The sequence below is a fragment of the Tachysurus vachellii genome, chromosome 19, assembly GCF_030014155.1.
Source record: "Tachysurus vachellii isolate PV-2020 chromosome 19, HZAU_Pvac_v1, whole genome shotgun sequence".
Lineage (NCBI taxonomy): Eukaryota > Metazoa > Chordata > Actinopteri > Siluriformes > Bagridae > Tachysurus > Tachysurus vachellii.
This window is the reverse complement of record NC_083478.1, coordinates 9,201,269-9,221,554: the sequence shown is the minus strand read 5'-3', so window position 1 is coordinate 9,221,554 and position 20,286 is coordinate 9,201,269. Positions and strand designations below refer to the sequence as shown.

The 20,286-nt window shown below is 38.4% G+C and overlaps 2 protein-coding genes across 10 annotated transcripts in view; both read left to right on the top strand.

Annotated features, from left to right (window-relative positions):
• emc1 (ER membrane protein complex subunit 1) overlaps nucleotides 1–13,566 on the top strand; it is a 176,009-nt gene extending 162,443 nt beyond the window's left edge. Inside the window, 20 exon segments of the mRNA XM_060894772.1 lie at nucleotides 164–294; nucleotides 742–807; nucleotides 886–979; nucleotides 1,062–1,190; nucleotides 1,385–1,511; nucleotides 2,678–2,833; nucleotides 2,925–3,092; nucleotides 3,187–3,333; nucleotides 3,335–3,442; nucleotides 3,531–3,627; nucleotides 5,349–5,465; nucleotides 6,920–7,119; nucleotides 7,247–7,396; nucleotides 8,426–8,587; nucleotides 8,683–8,940; nucleotides 9,071–9,244; nucleotides 10,140–10,350; nucleotides 10,443–10,527; nucleotides 10,616–10,745; nucleotides 11,741–13,566. Of these exon segments, the coding sequence (XP_060750755.1) occupies nucleotides 164–294; nucleotides 742–807; nucleotides 886–979; nucleotides 1,062–1,190; nucleotides 1,385–1,511; nucleotides 2,678–2,833; nucleotides 2,925–3,092; nucleotides 3,187–3,333; nucleotides 3,335–3,442; nucleotides 3,531–3,627; nucleotides 5,349–5,465; nucleotides 6,920–7,119; nucleotides 7,247–7,396; nucleotides 8,426–8,587; nucleotides 8,683–8,940; nucleotides 9,071–9,244; nucleotides 10,140–10,350; nucleotides 10,443–10,527; nucleotides 10,616–10,745; nucleotides 11,741–11,920 (2,890 nt within the window). The 3' untranslated portion in view covers nucleotides 11,921–13,566.
• Nucleotides 13,567–13,650: 84 nt separating this feature from the next.
• The window catches only part of ubr4 (ubiquitin protein ligase E3 component n-recognin 4), a 48,638-nt gene continuing 42,002 nt past the window's right edge, over nucleotides 13,651–20,286 (top strand). For all 9 annotated transcript variants that reach the window (XM_060894771.1, XM_060894767.1, XM_060894763.1 and 6 more), the window contains exons 1-6: nucleotides 13,651–13,809; nucleotides 18,172–18,269; nucleotides 18,402–18,505; nucleotides 18,603–18,732; nucleotides 19,703–19,842; nucleotides 19,936–20,038. In XM_060894771.1, coding sequence (XP_060750754.1) covers nucleotides 13,685–13,809; nucleotides 18,172–18,269; nucleotides 18,402–18,505; nucleotides 18,603–18,732; nucleotides 19,703–19,842; nucleotides 19,936–20,038 — 700 coding nt within the window. In that variant the 5' untranslated portion in view covers nucleotides 13,651–13,684. The remainder of the gene's footprint in view (nucleotides 13,810–18,171; nucleotides 18,270–18,401; nucleotides 18,506–18,602; nucleotides 18,733–19,702; nucleotides 19,843–19,935; nucleotides 20,039–20,286) is intronic.

Below are 20,286 nucleotides of genomic sequence, written 5' to 3'. Positions count from 1 at the left end.
GAAAGTGTGATCTGTCTGTCTGTCGGTCTGTCTATCTATCTTTCTGTCTCTGTCTACTGTATCTATCTGAATATCTATCTATTTGTCTGTCTGTCTCTCTATCTGTCTGTCTGTCTGTCTGTATCTATCTAATCTTCTCACCCACTCTTCAATTTTCCTTCAGGAGACAGCAGTTTGTTGGTGAGGTCCGTTATGCTCTCTTTGATTCAAGTCATTCCCAGGCATCTAAAAAGCTTCTGGTTGCAACAGAAAAGAATATTTTTGCCTCCCTCAATTCCAGGACTGGAGAGCTTTGTAAGTATCCTTCCTTATGTGCCTAATGTGTTGAAAGCCAAAAACATCTCCCTGATCAATGCCCTGACTGTTGAACTTAGGGAGATGATTAGAATATTCCTATAAGTGGTTTAACAAATACATTTTTTTTTTTTAAACATTGCACAATTTTTACAGTCTAACTGTTGTTTCTGTTCCCAATATTTATAAAACATGTTGCTGGCATGTAATAAAAAATAAAACGAAATAAATTTTCTCAGTTTTAACATTTGATATCTTGTTTATACCATATTTAATTCAAATATAGAGTTAAAAATGTTGCATTCAATGCAAGTCATTGCAATCTGTGTTTATTTACATTTCACACAACTTTTTTGGAAACAACAGGGTTGCAATAGGTGCTGTAAGAGTCTTCAATGATATCAATACAGAATGATAATGTATTGTTAACCCTGTTTCCATTTGCAGTCTGGAGACATGTGGACAAGCTTGGGCCAGAGGGACACATAGATACACTTCTGGTTCATGGGCAAGGTAACACTTAATATGTACGAACCGTTTAGGTATCACTTCTGAACATACTATCTTAATGCTTTCTTTACTCTCTCACAGATGCCATCGTTGTTGTCGGGAATGGCCGTCTTCTGCGTTCCTGGGAGAGCAACTTCGGTGGCCTGAATTGGGAGACTGTGCTCGATACCGGAAGGTCGGGTTCTAGTGAGCGTTCAGACTGCAGCAGCTCTTCTCCAAATTAAACGTAGAGTAACATTGCATCTTTTTTACTACAGCTTCCAGTCTGCTGCTTTTGTCGGAGTGCAGGATCTGGTGAAGTATGTGGCCGTGCTTAAGAAATCTGCCATCTCTCTGCATTATCTCTCCAATGGCCACCAGAAATGGGTAGAAAATCTCCCAGACAGGTAAAAGTCGTGTGTGTGTATATGTGTGTGTGTGTGTGTGTGTGTGTGTGTGTATGTATATGTGTGTGTGTGTATGTATATATAATATATATATATATATATATATATAATTATAATTAAATAATATTATAATATATAATATTTTATAATATATAATATAATATTTTTTGATTTTGCTATTTTTCATTCTGCAGTGACACTGTTGAATATCAGATGTTGTATTCTGGAGGAAATGGACCGCACTTCATTCTGGGTTTAGTCCCCAATTCTCATCTAGTCATTATTGAATATAACATTGAAGATGGAGAAATTATGAAACAGGTAAAGCTTAGAGTGCATTTTGCTTTAGTGACTCAGTATTTTTTCAATCAGAACAGACTCTGTATTTGTTTCACTGACTGCGAAAGGTGACAGGATGTAATTGCTAATAATGACCTTTCTTCCTGCTGCTGCATGCATGCTGACAATATGCCAGAAATGATGTCATGACATGTTGTATGTCAAAAGGCATTTAGAAGAGTCTGAACTTCACTCTGTTTTTAAAATTCTGTGATCCACACATGAATCACGAACATTCAAGTGGGGTCTTGAACAAATGTTTTGTTTTGTTTTGATTTGTTTTTTAACAAGGCACATTTTACTTTTTCAGAGGCCAAAAAAACTGACTTTGTTTTGGGATGCTCATGTTTAGCACTGAATTTCTGTCATGTTACACTCCACAGTGGTGATTAATTGTCTTGTATAGTTTGTATAGTATGTTATTTATGTCTGTACTTTTGAGTCACAAACAGCTGGAATCAAATTCTTTGTGTGTGAACACACTTGGCCAATAAACCTGATTCTCATTCTGATTCTGATTCTGAATAGCTCACATGAAAATACCCAGGGCTTTAGGAATTTGTAGTTTAAGAATTTCATTCTGTTTTTCTTTGCCTGTTAGAGGCAAAAAAAAATAAAAATTCAATGGTGATCTCAAACCAATATCTTCTCCCTGAGATTCCAACATAAACTCTATCGTTGCCCACAGCTAGAAAATGAAAAAGTAACACGACAAATTGTAGAATTGTACTGAAGACGATGTTCAGGTTACAAACAAGTTCTTCATCGCATTGGTTCAAAACATGGACACAAATACAAACAAAAGAGTGGAAAGTTGTCAGATTATCAATACTCTATAATGTATAGCGAGAAAAGATCTAAGAAGTGGAATGTTTAATATTTTTTTATATTATTTTTTCTAATTGTTTCATTATTAATATCCTAACCTGCATTTATTGACCAGGTTTGCTACTTAGAATGTATATAGTATAACACAATCATGTTGGTTTAATCATTCCAGAGTAAAGCTATCCAAACTTTTTAAGTTCACATGACATTTGTAAGATTAATTTTTATTTGGAGTTATTTCACATTCTTCTTCATCATCATCATCATCATCAGTGTAATTGTTAAAGTGTTAAAGCGCCCCCTTTTTTTGTTGTTCTCAGAAAGCAGTAGATGCTCCATGGCTGAGCAGCTTACAGTCCAGCTGTGTGGTGGTCGGTGCCGGAATGCTTCTGTGTGTTGACCCGAGCACAGAGTCCATGTACACCTTGCCGCTGCAATCTGAGGAACAGCCGGCAGCGACCCAGATCCCACTTCAGGTGTCACTTTATTTACCACATGATCGCTCTGTTTTAAACACTGCTACTATTTTGTTGTGTGTGACAGATTTTATGTTGTATTTATTTCCAGACTGTGGGCCTAGAGGTGGTTTCAGGGTTTCAGCCACATTTAATCTCCACTCAGCCTCACCCTGCACGTCCTCCCCTGCCTGAATTCTTCCTGCAGCTCGGCCCGGAACACCACGCCCTGCTGCGGCTTAACGATGGCACCGTTACCCTTCTCAGAGACTTTAACCCGGTGCGCTGATTACATTTTTATGTTCAGTACATTTCATTGCTCCTTTAGTGTAACTCTTCATTTTTAAAGCTTATGCGTTTCATTTTCTTTTCAGTCATACCTGGTTGCTTTTGCAAATACCGGAGAAAAGACAGTCGCTGCTGTTATGTCACCAAAAAATGAAACTGTAAGTAAAGCATCAAAAAGTGACAAATTTTTTAATAGCAATTTTTGTCATTTTTATTGTAATTTTTTTTTATGTCTATTTTAAGGCATGCACTATCAACCTGTACAGTGCTGATGCAGGGAGGAGGCTCCTTGATACCTCAGTCACTTATTTTCTGGATCCTAATGGTGGAAAGCCAACTAGGGTACTTGTTTCCAAATGCCGTTTTTTTTACGACTAAGAAAATGATATTGGACTACAGAGCTAAGCAAAAATTTACATTCTTCCTCCAGTTGTATGTCAACGCTTTCCTGAAGAAAGATGACTCTGTGGGCTACAGGGTGATGGTACAAACCGAAGATCTGGTTCTGTCCTTCCTACAGCAGCCTGGTACGTATGCAATGGGATGGCGCTTTATAAGAATCATTTTAAACACCTATTTAAGTTTAAATCATTTAATCAGAAGAGATTCTATAATGCCAATAATGATCAATTACACGGTGGTGTGATGCGGCCCAACATGAAGCACAGTTGAATGATCTATCTATATATTTATGATCTATATACACACATGTATACAGTGGTGTGAAAATGTTTGCCCCCTTGTTTTATTTTTACATTTTTACACTTTAATGTTTCAGATCATCAAACAAATTTAAATATTAGTCAAAGATAACCCAATTAAACACAACATGCAGTTTTTAAATCAAGGTTTTTATTATTAAGGGAAAACAAAATCCTACATGGCCCCGTGTGAAAAAGTGTTTGCCCCCTAAACCTAATAACTGCTTGGGCCATTATTAGCAGCAAGAACTCCAATCAAGTGTTTGTGATAACTTGCAATGAGTCTGTTGCAGCACTGTGGAGGAATTTTGGTCCACTCATCCTTGCAGAATTGTTGTAATTCAGCCACATTGGAGGGTTTTCGAGCATGTGTCGCCTTTTTAAGGTCATGCCACAGCATCTCAATAGGATTTAGGTCAGGACTTTGACTAGGCCATTCAGAGGTGGACTTGCTGGTGGGGTTTGAATCATTTGTCCTGCTGCAGAACCCAAGTTTGCTTCAGCTTGAGGTTACGAACAGATGGCCGCACGTTGTCCTTCAGGATTTTTTGGTAAACAGCAGAATTCATGGTTCCATTTATCACAGCAAGTCTTCTAGGTCCTGAAGCATTAGAAGCAGATTCAGAATCAGGTTTATTGGCCAAGTGTGTTGACGCACACAAGGAATTTGGTTCCAGCTGTTTGTGACTCTCAAAAGTACAGACATAAATAACACTATACTATACAAACTATACAAGACAATGCAGATGATGTGATACAGTATAGACAGTATGAGTATTAAATATGAATACAGAACATATGACTTATCAGTTATGTACATAAAGTGTGAAGTGCATGGTACTTCATTACATGATACATTACTTTCTCATTTGTTCCTGAATTTCTTTGGCTCTCGGCATGATGTGTAGCTTTTGAGGATCTTTTGGTCAACTTCACTTTGTCAGTCAGGTCTTATTTAAGTGAGTTCTTGATTTGCGAACAGGTGTGGCAGTAACCAGGCCTGGGTGTGTTTACTTTTTATCTTTGACTAATATTTAAATTTGTTTGATTTTGTCTGAAACATTAAAGTGTCACAAATGTGCAAATACATAAAAAATCAGGAAGGAGGCAAACACTTTTTCACACCACTGTATAGTGTGTGTGTATTATAGATAGTTAAATAGATAGATATATTCCAACCACTTAAACAACTTCAATTGCCCCAGCAAGTTATACCCATAAATCCAAGACCACAGCATACGAGCACATTGTGAGCGTGATTTGGGTTTCTCTGTGCTCTACTATCCAGTCTTTACAGGGTTTTGTACTCTCCAGATTTTGCCCCAAACATGTCGTGTGACATAATTTAAAAAGATTCAGCCAAAGCCCTCTTCGATTCACGTGTCTACATAAGTTCGGCCATTATAGAAAGTAATTACACGTGTCTTCACTCAAGAGCTTAAAAAGTTTTTTTTTGTAATCACATCACGGTTTGTTTAAATGTTTATTACACCTATAAGTAAATGGAAACAAAACAAAACAAGCTTTAACACACTTCCAACATGCAGGCCGGGTAGTGTGGACTAGAGAGGAGGCCCTCGCTGATGTGGTTACTATGGAGATGGTGGACTTGCCACTTACTGGAACCCAAGCAGAACTAGAGGGCGAATTTGGAAAGAAAGCTGGTAATGTGTAATGTGATGTCATAACGATCACTTCCTTAACATTTTAAACTTCTTTGTTCTGGTGAATGTGATTCGGGCTGCTGTATTTCAGAATGCAGAGTCCGTGCGCACTACTAATTTGTACCTGTTCTGTTTCACGTATCCAAACAGCTGCTATAATAACTCGTAAACATTAACGTCTGAACAGATTATACATCCTCTTGAGTAATTTTAAAGTTCATAATGCTGCCTTTTACTCACACTGCTTATCCTCATGAATGCACTAGTCTTTCATCTCTCCAGGGCACTCTTGACTTTTCTTGTGCTGTCTTTGTATTTTATTTTTTTTCTTTCGCTTTATCATTCTGCTGCACTTGGATCCAGCTATTCAAGGTAATATGCTTCCGCATTTGTTTTAGTGTTTGCTAAACGTTAAAGGTGGGGTGCACGATGTTTGAAAAATGCTTCAGAAAACTGAGTCGGGCCGACTAACAAAACAAACGTGTGGCCAATTAGCAGAAAGGGGTGTGTCTTGTCAATATGAGGCGGTGTTCAGTTATTATTAGCTGAGAGCGATTGAAAGATTGACATGGCGGATACCTGCCGTTACCTTGTCTCGGGTTCTAGGTGTTGAACGCCGTCTTCCGCGTGAAACAGAGCTAAAAATTTCACGGTACAACAAAAACACATTAGTATTACCATAGTATTACTCATTGAGTTCATTTATTGATAAAAATATTCCCTCGGCCAGCAGGTTCCGCCATAATAGTTGTCTGGGTTACGTATGTATGTGTTGGGCGGAGCTATCAAAACAGGGGTGGCACCCATTTGGGTTAGGGGCGTGTTTAGTTTGGTGATTTCAAATGCTAACATTGGCTTTCAAACATTGTGCACCCCACCTTTAAATGCTGTTTGTCGTAGTCTAGTTGAAAAAGTTTTTGCCTGTTTGCACGTTAAATGATTCCTTGTAATATTAGTGACACAAGCAGAATTAAAAGAGCAATACAGTAACATTTCTGTATCAGCAGTTTCAGTGGTCAGGAAAATAAGAAATAGAAAATTGGAGAAATGGAATTTAGCTTTCTTTATTTAAATTGCATGCCGTTCTGAGTAACTAGATGAAATCACACATGGTTGATACCCGGTCATTTAATAGCCGCCTCAGACTGAAATAAATAACCGTGTATGTAAGTAACCCGTAGCTTTGCTTAATGTTGGTCTCCAGTGTGCGTAAGTAGTGATGCTAGCTTCATTGAAATGATTTAAATAAGGAGAGAAAAGAAGTTATATGATGAGGCTGCTAGGCTTTATGTTAAGAACAAAACATGAGATAATCTGTGTTACAATTTCTGTCATGAACAGTGTATAGAAATTGGTCCTATTATGCGAATTCAGACATATGCTGGACGGTTTGAAACTATCCTTCTGACCGACCGCATTAGTTTGCTAACGCTGCTTAACCGTGATGTTTGCAGATGGGCTTTTAGCCATGGTTTTAAAGCGACTCTCGTCCCAGCTCATCCTTCTGCAGGCCTGGATCAGCCATCTGTGGAAACTCTTCTACGACGCCCGAAAGCCTCGCAGCCACGTGAAGAACGACGTCACTATTGAAACCTTGTCTCGGGATGAGTTCAACCTGCAAAAGATGATGGTGATGGTGACTGCCTCAGGGAAGGTATGATGTTGTGAGGGAGGCACTTTTGCATAATAATTGCTTTACATATCAGGTTTATGAAGGTAAAATTCAAATGAAATCAAGGTTAAATCTTTTTCTGAACTAAAAAAAAACCTTGTTTTCTTAGCTTTTTGGCATTGACAGTAAGTCTGGGACCATTTTGTGGAAGCAGTACTTGGAGAATGTCAAGCCCAATTCGGTTTTCAAACTGATGGTGCAGAGGACAACTGCTCATTTTCCTCATCCGCCACAATGCACTCTGCTCATTAAAGATAAGGTAGGTTATAGTTTTAAAATAAGATGAATAATGTTTATTTTATCAACCATGTTTTTGCACATTTAGGTATGCTCAGTTGTGAAATTTGGGAGAAAGGTCTAAATAATCTGCACAAATGTGCGTCTGTGGCTCATACAAACTTTACATAACTTACACCCATTCTTTGACCCCTCAACTCATTCGCTTTATTCATTTGCTTTTAAATCTTGACCTTCCTGACATGATTGTGTTGGGTCAGCAGCCAATGCACTAGGAAAAACAAAAGTCTGCCTATAGTCTGTCTAAACACTGATAGATCATTTTTCCATAATTCTTGATCATTTTTCCATGATTTGTACACTCCGGTGTTCTGAATGACAGCTACAACAGTGTCACACTAAAGAAAGACTCATGGGCTGGACACAATATTGAGACACCAGAATACACTTCACATTTAAAATGCATCACCAGTTAACCTACCATCCTACTCCACAAAGTCGTCAGTGTGGCTCTCTGAAAAGGAGCTGGAAAGTAAATAATAGCTTATTCATTTTATATACTGTCGAATAGAAGCCTTTTTTTTGTCACATATACTTTACAGCACAGTGAAAGTCATTTTTTTACATTTTGCAACTTTTGGTGGATGGGGTCAGAGCGTTAGACATGATACAGCGCCCCTGGAGCAGAGAGGGTTAAGGGCCTTGCTCAAGGGCCCAACAGTGGCAGCTTGGCAGTGCTGGGGCATGAACTCTGATATTCTGATCAAAACCCCAGAGCCATCACTACCAAAAAGCTTGATCATGAAGGACAATTTTCTGGTAGACAACATGGAAGATGCATCAGACACTTCAGAGCATTAGTTCTACATTAACAGACTTTTTTGAACAGTTACCTATTAGAATCAGAAAGAGCTTCGTTGCAAAGATGTTTGCGCATTAGTGTCATACGCTTCCAGTAGATGAGATTACCAAAAAATTATAATAATAAGAAGAATAATTAGCTAATTTTGGCACAGGAATGTCACTGTTGGTCTGGCCTCATTTGTTGTAGGACACAGACCTGGGAACCCTCCATGTCTTCAATCCTATCTTTGGCAAAAAGAGCCATATCAGTGTTCCAGTTTTATCCAGACCTGTCCTTCAGTCCCTGCTGCTGCCCATAATGGATCAGGATTATTCCAAAGCCCTTCTCCTGATAGATGATCAGTATAAGGTCAGCTTTATCTCATCCATCGAATAAGGTTTATCTGAAAGTTGTCTCCCCCCCCCTTCCTTTAAATAACCTGAACCTGTCTGTTCGTACACCAGGTTACTGCTTTCCCATCCACCAAGAACGTCGTGCAGCAACTGCAGGAGATGGCGTCTTCCATTTTCTTCTACCTTGTGGACTCCAGTCTGGGGAAACTATCTGGTTTCCGCCTACTTAAAGATCTGTCCACTGAGCTTATCTGGGAGGTGGTCATCCCCACGGAGGTGCAGAAAATAGTGGAAGTGAAAGGCAAGCGTGCTAATGAGCACGTCCACTCCCAGGGACGAGTCATGGGGGACCGCAGTGTGCTTTATAAGGTATATTCCTGAGCTCATTATCAAGTACCATAAATACAGACTTTTAGGTCTTGTCCACACTAACGCAGGTAAATACTTTTATACGGGTAAATAGTATCATATTGTTTGGTATATTTTTTTTCCCCTCTAGTACCTGAACCCCAACCTGCTTGCAGTGGTAACTGAAAGCACAGACACCCATCAGGAACGCAGTTTTGTGGGGATATTTCTCATCGACGGCGTGACTGGCCGTATTGTGCATGAAGCTGTGCAGAGGAAGGCACGAGGGCCTGTTCACTTTGTGCACTCAGAGAACTGGGTAGTGGTGAGTACACGGCTTACATCCTTTCTTGTTTGAACATCCTCACCATGCCAATGTGTCGGAGGAGAGACTTAACCACTTCATTCGGTCCAAATTTAGAATAAAGAAGTGTTTGATTGTCACATAAACATTACAGCACAGTAAAAGTCATTCTTCACATATCCCAGCTTTAGAGGTTGGGTTCAGAGCACAGGGTCAGTCATGATACAGTGCTCCTGGAGCATTGAAGGTTAAGGGCATTGCTCAAGGGCCCAGCAGTTGCAGCTTTGTAGTGCTGGGGCTTGAACCCAGAACCTCTGATCAATAACCCAGAGCCTTAACTGCTTGAGCCCCTTCCATATATTCTACCATAGTTCTGCCGGTATAAAGGTTCTCTCACCGCATCTCTCAGTGTAGAGAGCACTGTTTCGTGCAGGGCCGTACAAAACGGCTAGACTAAATAAAATCTTGTATGTGCTTGTCTGCTCTGTGTTTTGCATGCTTAGGGTAAAAAGTGGCAACTAGAATGATTTAACTAAGAAGTATAAAATAAGCATATATTTGCATCCCTAGAAAGGTTGACTTTATCCAATACAGAGTATTCATCCTTTCCTGATAACGTCTATAACGATTGTGCCTGTATGATAAGCTTTCATATTTGACATTGGGTAACGTTTCGTGTAAATTTCATGTTTATGCATGCTTACATGTTGCAGTGCCATAGTGGATAGATTAATAAGTAAAGGAAAAGTATAACTTGTAACTGTATTATAAACTGCCTGTTGATTCAATGTCTAGGAATTATTTTTGTCCACGGTGCAAACGAATGATAAATTGATCTGTATTGTGCTTGTAGTCGGCTGTCCACCCTGACATTTATTAATGTGCTGTACTCTGTTGTGCTTGCATTCTGCACTAGTATGCGTACTGGAACACAAAGTCTAGGAGGAACGAGTTCTCTGTACTCGAGCTCTTTGAGGGAATGGAGTTGTATAACAGCACAGTGTTCAGCTCTTTGGATAGACCTCATCCACCTCAGGTTCTGCAGCAATCCTACATATTCCCTTCTCCTATAAGCACTCTAGAGGCCACGCTTACAGAGAAGGGCATCACCAGTCGTCACCTACTGGGTCGGTTCAGCTCCCTTTAATGTAACGTCAACTATAGAAAACGTCTCGGTGTAAGAACCATTTCTGATGTTGATTTTATTTTTCAAATTCAGTGGGACTCCCATCAGGAAACATCCTGTCTTTACCAAAGATGTTTCTGGACCCACGAAGACCAGAAGTGGCCTCAGAACAGAGCCGGTGAGCACTGAACTGAGTGATTATCTAGTTATTCACAGATTGCTAATATGTTTGTGTTTTGTACTTGAATTATTATCATTTTTTCCAGAGAGGAAAATCTAATACCATATTCTCCTGAAATGCCAATACGCTCCGAGTGGTTTATTAACTACAACCAAACTGTGTCAAGAGTGAGAGGTATCTACACTGCCCCGTCTGGCCTGGAGTCTACATGCCTGGTGAGCATTTTTATCTGTTTTAATTTACATGACTGGAATTGATTCTAGACAAAATCATAAGTTTTTTTTTATTCTTGCTCACGTGAAATGATGCTTTAATGTCCGCATTATGGTTTTGTATTATACAGTAAAGTGCAGACGTTTGTGTACTATCATTACGAAATGAACTCGCTGACCAACTTATCAGGAACGTTTGTGTACGTTTATGCAGTTATCTAATCAGCCAATCATGTGGCTGCTGATGTTTTATGCATGAGATGCTTTTCTGCTCACCATGGATGTAAAAATTATATTAGTTACTATATCCTTCCTGGCAGCTCAAATCAATCTGGCATTTTTCCTTCAATCTCTTTTATCAGTAAGATGTTTCTACTCACAGAACTGTTGCTCACACAATGCTTTTTTTTTTTGTGTGTGTGAGAAAATTCCAGATCAGCAGTTTCTGAAATACTCAAACCAGCTCATCTGAAACATGTTACAGTCACAGAAATCACGCTTTTTCTTCATTCTCATGTTTGAGAACAGAAACTCTTGGCCTGTTCTGCGTTCTTTTCTTTGCATTGTGCTTCTTCAACATGAGTGGCTGATTTTAGATAACTGTGATGTTCCAGTGAGCGTATTTATTTATATTGAAGAGACATTTCACAGATTTCACAAATGTTCCTTTGTGACAAGTCACACCACTACTGTGAGAAAAGCAAAATTGTTCTTTGCAGAAGTTTGCATCCCCCATTCTGTCTGTGTGAATAGTTTATAATTCTAAAACACTCATCTTTTCTCTTTATAACTGCCTTCTTTGACTTTGCCACATTTTAAACATCTAGGAATACGTTAGGTTTATTTGGGAAAACATTTCTGTGTTACAAATGATTCAAAACTATACGGATGCAGACTTTTGGTTAAGGGAGGTTTCTTTCTTTTATTTCCAGGCCAGATCTTAATTCTGTACAATTTTTAATTTCACAACTTGAAACATTCTTCTTTTCCTTCTGTAGGTGGTTGCGTATGGCCTCGATATCTACCAGACCAGAGTTTATCCTTCCAAACAATTTGATGTCCTTAAAGATGATTATGATTATGTACTGATCAGCAGTGTACTTCTGGGTCTGTTCTTCGCTACGATGATCAGCAAGCGGCTGGCAGAAGTAAAGTTACTTAATCGTGCCTGGCGATAAACCACAACTGTTTGCCGTGATAGCTCACTCTTTTAATTTAAGCCTTGTGATCGACACACTGATGACAGAAGATCAGCTGATGTCCATGTTAGACTGCAAGATTACTGTAAGCATCATGAAAGACAACTGATAGCAGAATTGTGTTTTTTTTTTTGTTTGTTTTTTTAAAACTTAGAATCTTTAATGCAAGAAAGATGTAAATAGCGTTTCCCCGCTCCATTATGCAGTTAATTCTTAAATTATTTAAATGTAAATTTAGACCCACTTTCTATGTTTACTGAACAACAACTAAGGTAACAATAATGCAAGGAATTCATGCAAATTCATTCAAATAATGTTTGTGTGCTAATGTTAGACAATTCACATGACGTCTAGCTCTTAACAAATAAAAATGAGCTTAAAAGGTAGACTCTACTGTTTGTTACTTTTACAGGTAGTCTTTTTGCTACATTCTAATCGTGCTTTTTAATTCTAGTCTACCTTTTAAACTGATGCTTGGGTACTGTAGAATTTTTTTTATTAATGAAAAAAGGCATAAAAGAAGAGGAATTTCAACCATTTGTGAGAGAATGAATTATATTTGGAAGGCCGAGATAGTAAATAAAAATGTTTTGCTGTAGGAAGAGGGAGTATGTTGAGGAAAAAAAAAAAGCGAGAGAGAAGACAACAATGAACAAACAACCATCTGAACTATATGCTGAAGTTTTGCAGTTTCTCTTTCTGCAGTTTTACTTTGTTTATTTTAAACTTGGTTTTAGTTGACACTGCGGTTGTTGTGGTTAGCACCAGGGTCCATGATTCTGAGCTCAGGTATCTGTCTATAATGTGAAGTTTTGCATGTTGTCCACGTTCGCATCAGTTTCTTCTGGGTTCACACCCACCTCTCAATACCATGGTGGTAGGTGGGTTGGCGACAGTAAAAGCCCTAAGTGTGAATGCATGTTCATGGTGCACAGTGATGGACGGCTGTACCATGCAGAGTGAATTCCTGTTGAAATCCTCTAACTGCCTTTTGTAGTTCAAACTAAGTCAATCTAAAGAATCGACATGAAATGATGTGAAACTTGCAACTGAAGAGAATCCCAAGTATCGCTCTTGGAGAAACACTGACTATTTTTAGTTGAGATGCATTAAACTGGCTAATTGTATATCTTTTTTTTAACAACCATGCTGTCTTAACACTTGTTTTATTTTATTTATTATTATTTTTTGTGTCGCCGCCACAGCTACCTAATTTTGTTCAATTTTTTTAATCACCAACCAATATTTTTTGAGTACCGTGTGTCTGTGTGTGTGTTTTCTCTTAGTGCATTGAATAACTGTTCTTTCATTCATGCTTTTTGTGTGTATGTAATTTTAAAGAATACAAAAGTCATTTACTAAATTAATCTCCATCCCTAAATGTTGATAAATAAAGTGATCTCAAACCTGACCATGTATCACTGTTTATTAGACACATCTAGCAAATGTTAGCAGATATTATGAAAATACTTTTATAAAATATATCTAGAATAAGATAATGGCTCTCAAACATGTCTATTTCTTTTTGTTCAGTAAGTGAGTCATCTGCACAAATGATGCCATAGTGGACATTTAAAAAGTTGTGCAAAAAAATAAATATATAAAACCGTTACTGGCTAAATGTGTATTTGAGTACGTTTGTATTTTTTATTTGTATTTATACCTGTGACGCAACATCCTGTTGTTTTGCCTCTGGTGATCAACCTCATTTCCTCCGCCAGCTTCTAATAGAGAAGTCGCAAGATGGCGTCGAGTGGAGGAGACGGTGAACCGGAGTGGACCGCAGCTGTGCGGCCGCTTTTATCCGCGTCTTACACGGCTTTCGAAACAAAAGAGCTACCTCAGCTTGTAGGATCCATCATAAACAGGTCAGCGCGGTGGTTATTTCGATACTTTATGTGTAAAAACACTCCTGCAAACACAAACCAGTCTACAGTGAATCGGTGTTTGCGCTAGCTAGCTGGTTAGCATGCTATGCTACCTCAGTAGCAATAGCACTCGTTGCTAATGCTAGCTAACATGTATTGCCCAGTGCGTTAACAGTTAGCATAGCATAGCATAGCATAGCTAGTTAGCTAGCTAGCAGCATTGAGATTCTGCTTCATCATCAGGCCGAATGATAGAGCGCTATTCGGTCTGTAGCTTGGAAAACATATCGGCGGCTTTTACAGCTAGTTTTCATTATGTCATTTGATCTCGGGGATCAAAATAAACGCTGCAATCTATGTTATCATTTTGCTCGTGTCATTTAAATAGCTACTGAGTTGTTTGCTACCTTACGTGCTAACGTTTAGCTGTTTAGCTTGTTAATGTCAGGAGTATGTTAGGTACAGAAAAATCAACACTGTTCAACATGCGATATCACCTCAAGTGTCTCGGAGCAGGTTTTGTCTTATCATAACGCAAAAAATGTTAAATGTTTGGAGATTTTTGTAATCAGTAAAGAGGTTAGGTGATCAGTCAGCTTAGCTAATCAAGCTAACTAAGATAGCTAGGTGCAGTGACATAGTTGAATTGTTAGGTAGCTTTTCTATGCACAAACGTGAAGCTTTAAGGTTTTCGTTTAAAAGCTGAAACTACACGCTTATGACTAAATGACAGTGCGAGTTTAGTCATGTGTTTAAACAGAGCTAACTTTTCCTGACAACTTGGCTAAGTTTAGCCTTTTGCTTTATGTTTCTGGAGTAAAAATCATTTACCTGACAGTGTTGTAACTCAGTCATGCAGCTCCATTTTAGTGACTCGATTGAAAAATGATGCTTAATACACTTTGTTTATATCATATCTGTTCAAGAAAGACATTGACACTTCAATATTATTGTGACATTCTTAATAAAGAATTGTAATTCTTATGGATGTCCGATTTTAAGACCTGAGAAGTATCAATAGGGCGAGACAGCAAAGTACTGTAGTTGGTTTGCAGGTCAAATGATTTAATGTGTTTTCAGTGTCTGCTCCAACTCAGAACACTGTTTCATAAATTATTGTGAACTTTTGATTGATGTCACAGCTCTTTATACCACAGCACTGATGAGGGCTCAAATCTTATTTGTCAGATGTTGTTGATGAAGTAAGGAATGAAACCCAACAGGACATACTGTTCTGGAAAAATAATTCATGATAGGGTGGTGTGATGCAGCCTGACCCAAAACAGAGTTACTCTTACTATCCGGTAGTTATTTATTCTCCAGTAACATCATGCACCGAGTTATTTTATTCCTACTGTACCACAGCCAACAATGAACTTTTAACATGTATTAACGAATGTGACGCTTTTGAACTGTTTATAGATGTACTGAATGTTTTGGCATTTCCATGAAACAAGTTAGTTCCTGCTTTCTGTTTCTCTCAATTTCTCACTCACTCATTCACTCACTTGCTCAAAGTTAATAAAACTTGGCTATTAATATTGGGGATAAACCAGAAAGCTCTTTTCTCTTGAAGCCATGTCCTTTGGTGGTAAACTGGAGACTCCTAGCATGTTAAATAAATGTCTCCAAACACAAACCTTTGTCATATTAACAATTATATTATTAGCCTGATTATGAGTTGATGATACTATAGAAGTGTCTAATATCTGTTCAAAGGTGTGTATCAATACAAACATTCACTTTTTTTCAGTAGACCTTTAGCGGTGGATCCGCAGCTCTGTCCCAGGTACAGTGGGCATGAGGCAGGAATTCATTCATGATGACATGCCACTCTATCGCAGGGAAACATGCACACACGTTTATGCACATTCATACACATTCCCAACTACAGATATACCTATCAGTATGGTTTTAGGAGCCGGGGGAAACCAGAGAACCTGGAATAAACCCAGACAGACATAAGGTACAGAAAAGGTAACCTGAGCTCAAGCCACTACGGAGCTGTGAGGCAGCGACGTGCCTCCCTCATTAATCTAGCCCACTTGAATTACAGCCAGCACAGTCATCAGAGCTGCTGTTACGGAAAATTAACAAATACCATTTGACCAATCAGATTTTATTACTCGACAGCATTCGGGGATCATTTTCTACAATCGCAGCTCTGGCAGTAGTTCAAGCTTTCGAGGTTAAAAAATGCACTTTCTGTAAGCGGACATTCATCGAAGTCTTGGTTATCAGGGTTTTGTAAGAGTCAGTAGGATTTTTGCTGTGGGAGAGTCTTCAGCAGAGAAGACTTTGCAAATTCCTGTTTCTTGGTAATATGCCAAGCTGTAATTTATTTTTTCAAAGGAGAACAGGTGCGGAAACAACTGCTATAACTGTTATAATGGAAGCAATTAGGCAAATTGCTATGGAATCTAATGATTGAAAATTAACTTCACATCAGGTTGCATCACACCACTGTATCATTGATTATTTTCCAGTAACAACATATCCTGTTGTGTTTTATTCCATAACTTAGCTCTCTTTTTTTTTCTTTTCTTTTTTTTTTAAAGAATGTCGCATAGTTTATAGCATCATTTCTGTGTTAAAACACTCACTATTTACATAAAAACAATCTCACTGTATGAATTCTGTTTTTATCCTTTAATGATCTCCAGTATACACTCGCTTTCTTTCAGTCATTTCTTTCCCTTCATGTATCAGCAGGCTATTTTCTTCTCTCTCTCTCTTTTTTTTTTTTAATGGTTCTTCCAACTTTTTGCACAATTGCCACTACAGCTCTTTGAGGTTAATCACTACTATGCATAGTGTAAATATATGGCTTACATAACCCTGAGAAACAAGAGAGGAGTGTCTTGGAGAGTCGTCTTTGTTCTCCGCTGTGGTATGAAAAGTTACACCAGCGATCTTTTAAATGTTGCCATTGTGAAACTGAAACCTCGCAGTCTTGAGAAATAAATCGGTGTGTGTGATATTTCCCACTTTCTACTCTGTTGTGAATTGCACTGGACTGTGGAGCTCATCTGATTTATCTAAACTCTCAGATTTCAGTTAAATTTGAATGTGAATAAAGGCCTAGCAATAAATAAAGTTGGTAGGAAAACGGTTGAGACTTTTGCATTATTTTAATTTTAAAAGACTTAGAAATGCTTTGGAAATAGTCTGTATTTTTGACAAAGGCAGTGAATTACAAAAGATAAGTCTTCACACTTATTTCCTCTATTGAAACATTGTTTTTATTTAATTCGAACTTTCACAAGTCTTCTATGCCATTTTTGAGGATACATGAACGAATTGGGGTTCAATTCATGAATCATCAAAATATGCAGTGGTTTGTGGAGAACAAGCTTTCATCCACTTGTCTGCTTATTTCCATGTCATATACATACTGCCTGCCTCGGTTCCCTCATATGCTCCTAATTTACATGAAACAGGATTTGTGGTAATGAGGCAATAAAAAGAAAAGCATTCAGCCATGACTAGATTTAAGGAAAGAACAGAGAGGAGAAAATAGGTTTTTAGTGAGGCAGCAATGGAGGTGTGTGCTCCAAGTTGCTCCAAGTGAAGATGTTTGTTTTGCACAAATCGCCACACATTTTGATGTCATGCAGCAATTTCATGGATCAGACGGTGGTTTAATCATGCTTCAGTCTCTGCGCTAAAATCTGCACTTTTTTCTATTCAATATTGATGAATATGGGCCATGTTTACTCTGGAGAAGAAAACGAAACTCAACTTTGTTTGCTGTTGGCAATGCCAAGATCAGCAGGTTCACAGAGTTAACTGCACAGAAGACGTAGATGTATAATTACCCTAATTACTTCAAAGCCTGAACTAAAACAGGCTCTGGATTGGTGATCGGAGGTTCTGGGTTCAAGTCCCAGCACTACCAAGCTGCCACTGTTGGGCTGTTGAGCCAAGGTCTTTAACCCTCACTGCTCCAGGAGCGCTGTATTATGACTGACCCTGTGCCATAACCCCAACCTCCAAAGCTGGGATATGTGAAGAATGAATTTCACTGTGCTATAACGTATATGTGACAAAATAAAGGTTTCATTTCGATTCTCTTCTAAAACAAACATTCCTCTGGGTTTGTACAGACTGCTTTTTGAAAATCTAACTTGAAAGCTTTCCTTATTTTTTTCTTTTATCTTGAGTTTTAGCTTTAGAATAATGTCTTCTATTTTTCATGGTTTTTAAACACAATATTCACATTTTGGTTTGAAATCACAAGTGACTAAAAAAGTAGCAGTTTAATTTGCATTTGAACCTACAAGGGATCAGGGTTCATTTTTGGTAGTGTTTTTGTTTTTTCGTTTTTTCCCCCCTAATTTTTTGTGTGCACTTCCTTTCTAGTGAATCTGAAATACTTCATCATGATAAACAGTATGAGCCGTTCTACTCGTCTTTCGTGGCGCTTTCTGCACATTACATCACCACAGTTTGTGGACAAAGTAAGTGTCTTTGTGGAAGGGTGTTGCTACTGAAATACTATCTAGCCTAAAATAACCTGTTTTCATGTCATTTTAAGACGCAAACACCAGTTATTTATGGAACATCTTTTTTCTTTCCTTTATTGTGTCTAGTCCCCAGAAATCAGTTGCTGTCAGTAGCTGCAGCATGTAAAGTATTGATTGAATTCTCGTTGCTTCGGCTCGAGAACCCGGACGAAGCATGCGCAGTTTCACAGGTGAGTCGCTCAGTTTTGTTGTGTATGTGCTTTCTGTTTCTCACCTCTGTTGTGACGTTAATTTTGTTTATTTAAATTTTACCTACTTCTCTTTCAGAAACACCTAATTCTCTTAATAAAAGGTCTTTGCACCGGTTGCAGTCGATTAGATCGAACCGAGATCATAACCTTCACCGCAATGATGAAGTCTGCCAAACTCCCGCAGACTGTAAAGACCCTTTCTGATGGTGAGGAACATGTTGATGCTTTGTGTGATGTCCCTGTCTGTTTTGTAACTTTGTGTGTCACCTCTGTTGTTTAATTAGTATTGTAGGCCAAAGTCTCTGGAAAGCCTAGCACGCACACAATATTCTGTTTATAAGTTCATGACACATTTTTCCATCTTTTTTTAAAAATGAACTTTGCTCACCCTTTTGTTCTGAGGTGGTTACATGGTTTAGAGTTCCACATGATGCCATCATGTAAAGAATGAATGAAGGATGGAATATCATCGTGCTTGTTCCACTGCCTTTCACTGCTTTTTCTTTTCATTATTTTACACATTCTGTTTGATTATAAAAGTAAAAGCAATGTAATAATTTGAGCAGGCTGCCAAATGCGTTTTTGTGTCTTTTGTTGTGGGTTTTTTTTTGTAACAAATGGATGGTTCATCATTGCATCAGAGAAACTAGCAATAAGAAAACATTCACATCAGAAGTGTTTTGGATGCAAATACAATGAGCTTCATCTAATGTCTACTTGCTCATCTTAATGTACAGATTACAATAAAATGCATTGGCTTATTATTGGGAGAGTTAAGGCAGAGCTTCATTCATTTCAAAACTTAAGGGTCATATTTAACCTCAGTCTTGTCCTAATATCATTTAGATAAGATGACCGTTACACACTTAATTCTGAAATTAGCTTTGAGTTGATATTTTCTTGCTACCTCACTGACAGTCTGTTGAACCCCATAGCATGATCTCAACCGAACGGCTGTCCTGTTAATGTCTTGGGTCATCTTAGTATATTATATCCCCCCCCCCCGCTTCTACATCTCTAGGCACATCCCACACTGACAGAAAAAGCTTTGTTCCCTTCCTTCTGTCCACTGGGCTTTGCAGCCTACTGTTTCCAGATGGGTTATGATGAAAGCTGAACTTCTCTGTACTTATATAGTGTTGTCATGTTTCTCTTGTTTCTTGTTTTGTTGTCCAGTGGAGGACCAGAAAGAAGCGCCCTCCCCAGTCAACCCTGAGCTACGGCACAAAGAAGTTCAAATGAATTTCTTCAATCAGCTGACCTCAGTGTTTAACCCCGACATTGCCACCCTGTCCTCGCCCTCGGCCCACATGCAGGTCAGCAATTCGCAGGCATCAGTATATGGAATTTGTGAGCAAAGAAGTGTGTGTATATATACCTTGAAACATATCTGCTATTTTGTATCATAGGCCGAGTGTGAAATTGATGACCAAACGACGACAGATCAGGCTGTGCAGACCAAAATGAAGAATGCCTTCATCTCACAAAACGTGTCCAGTTTACAAGAATTGGGTGTGTTGTTTTTTTTTTTTTTTGTTTGTTTTTATTTTAAAGCCTTATGCATAAATTTTGCACAGTTTAGTCTGTTTGACTTTTCTTTGGGAGCTGGCAGACTCCTTTCAGCCCTACACACTACATATCGGTTTGCGTATTTAAGCACTGTCTTAAACCAAACTGAACCTAACCAAGCCATCAATTTCACGCTGATTCAGGGGTTGACAAACAAATTAAGGTGTGAAAGCAGCTTTTTGAGACTGAAA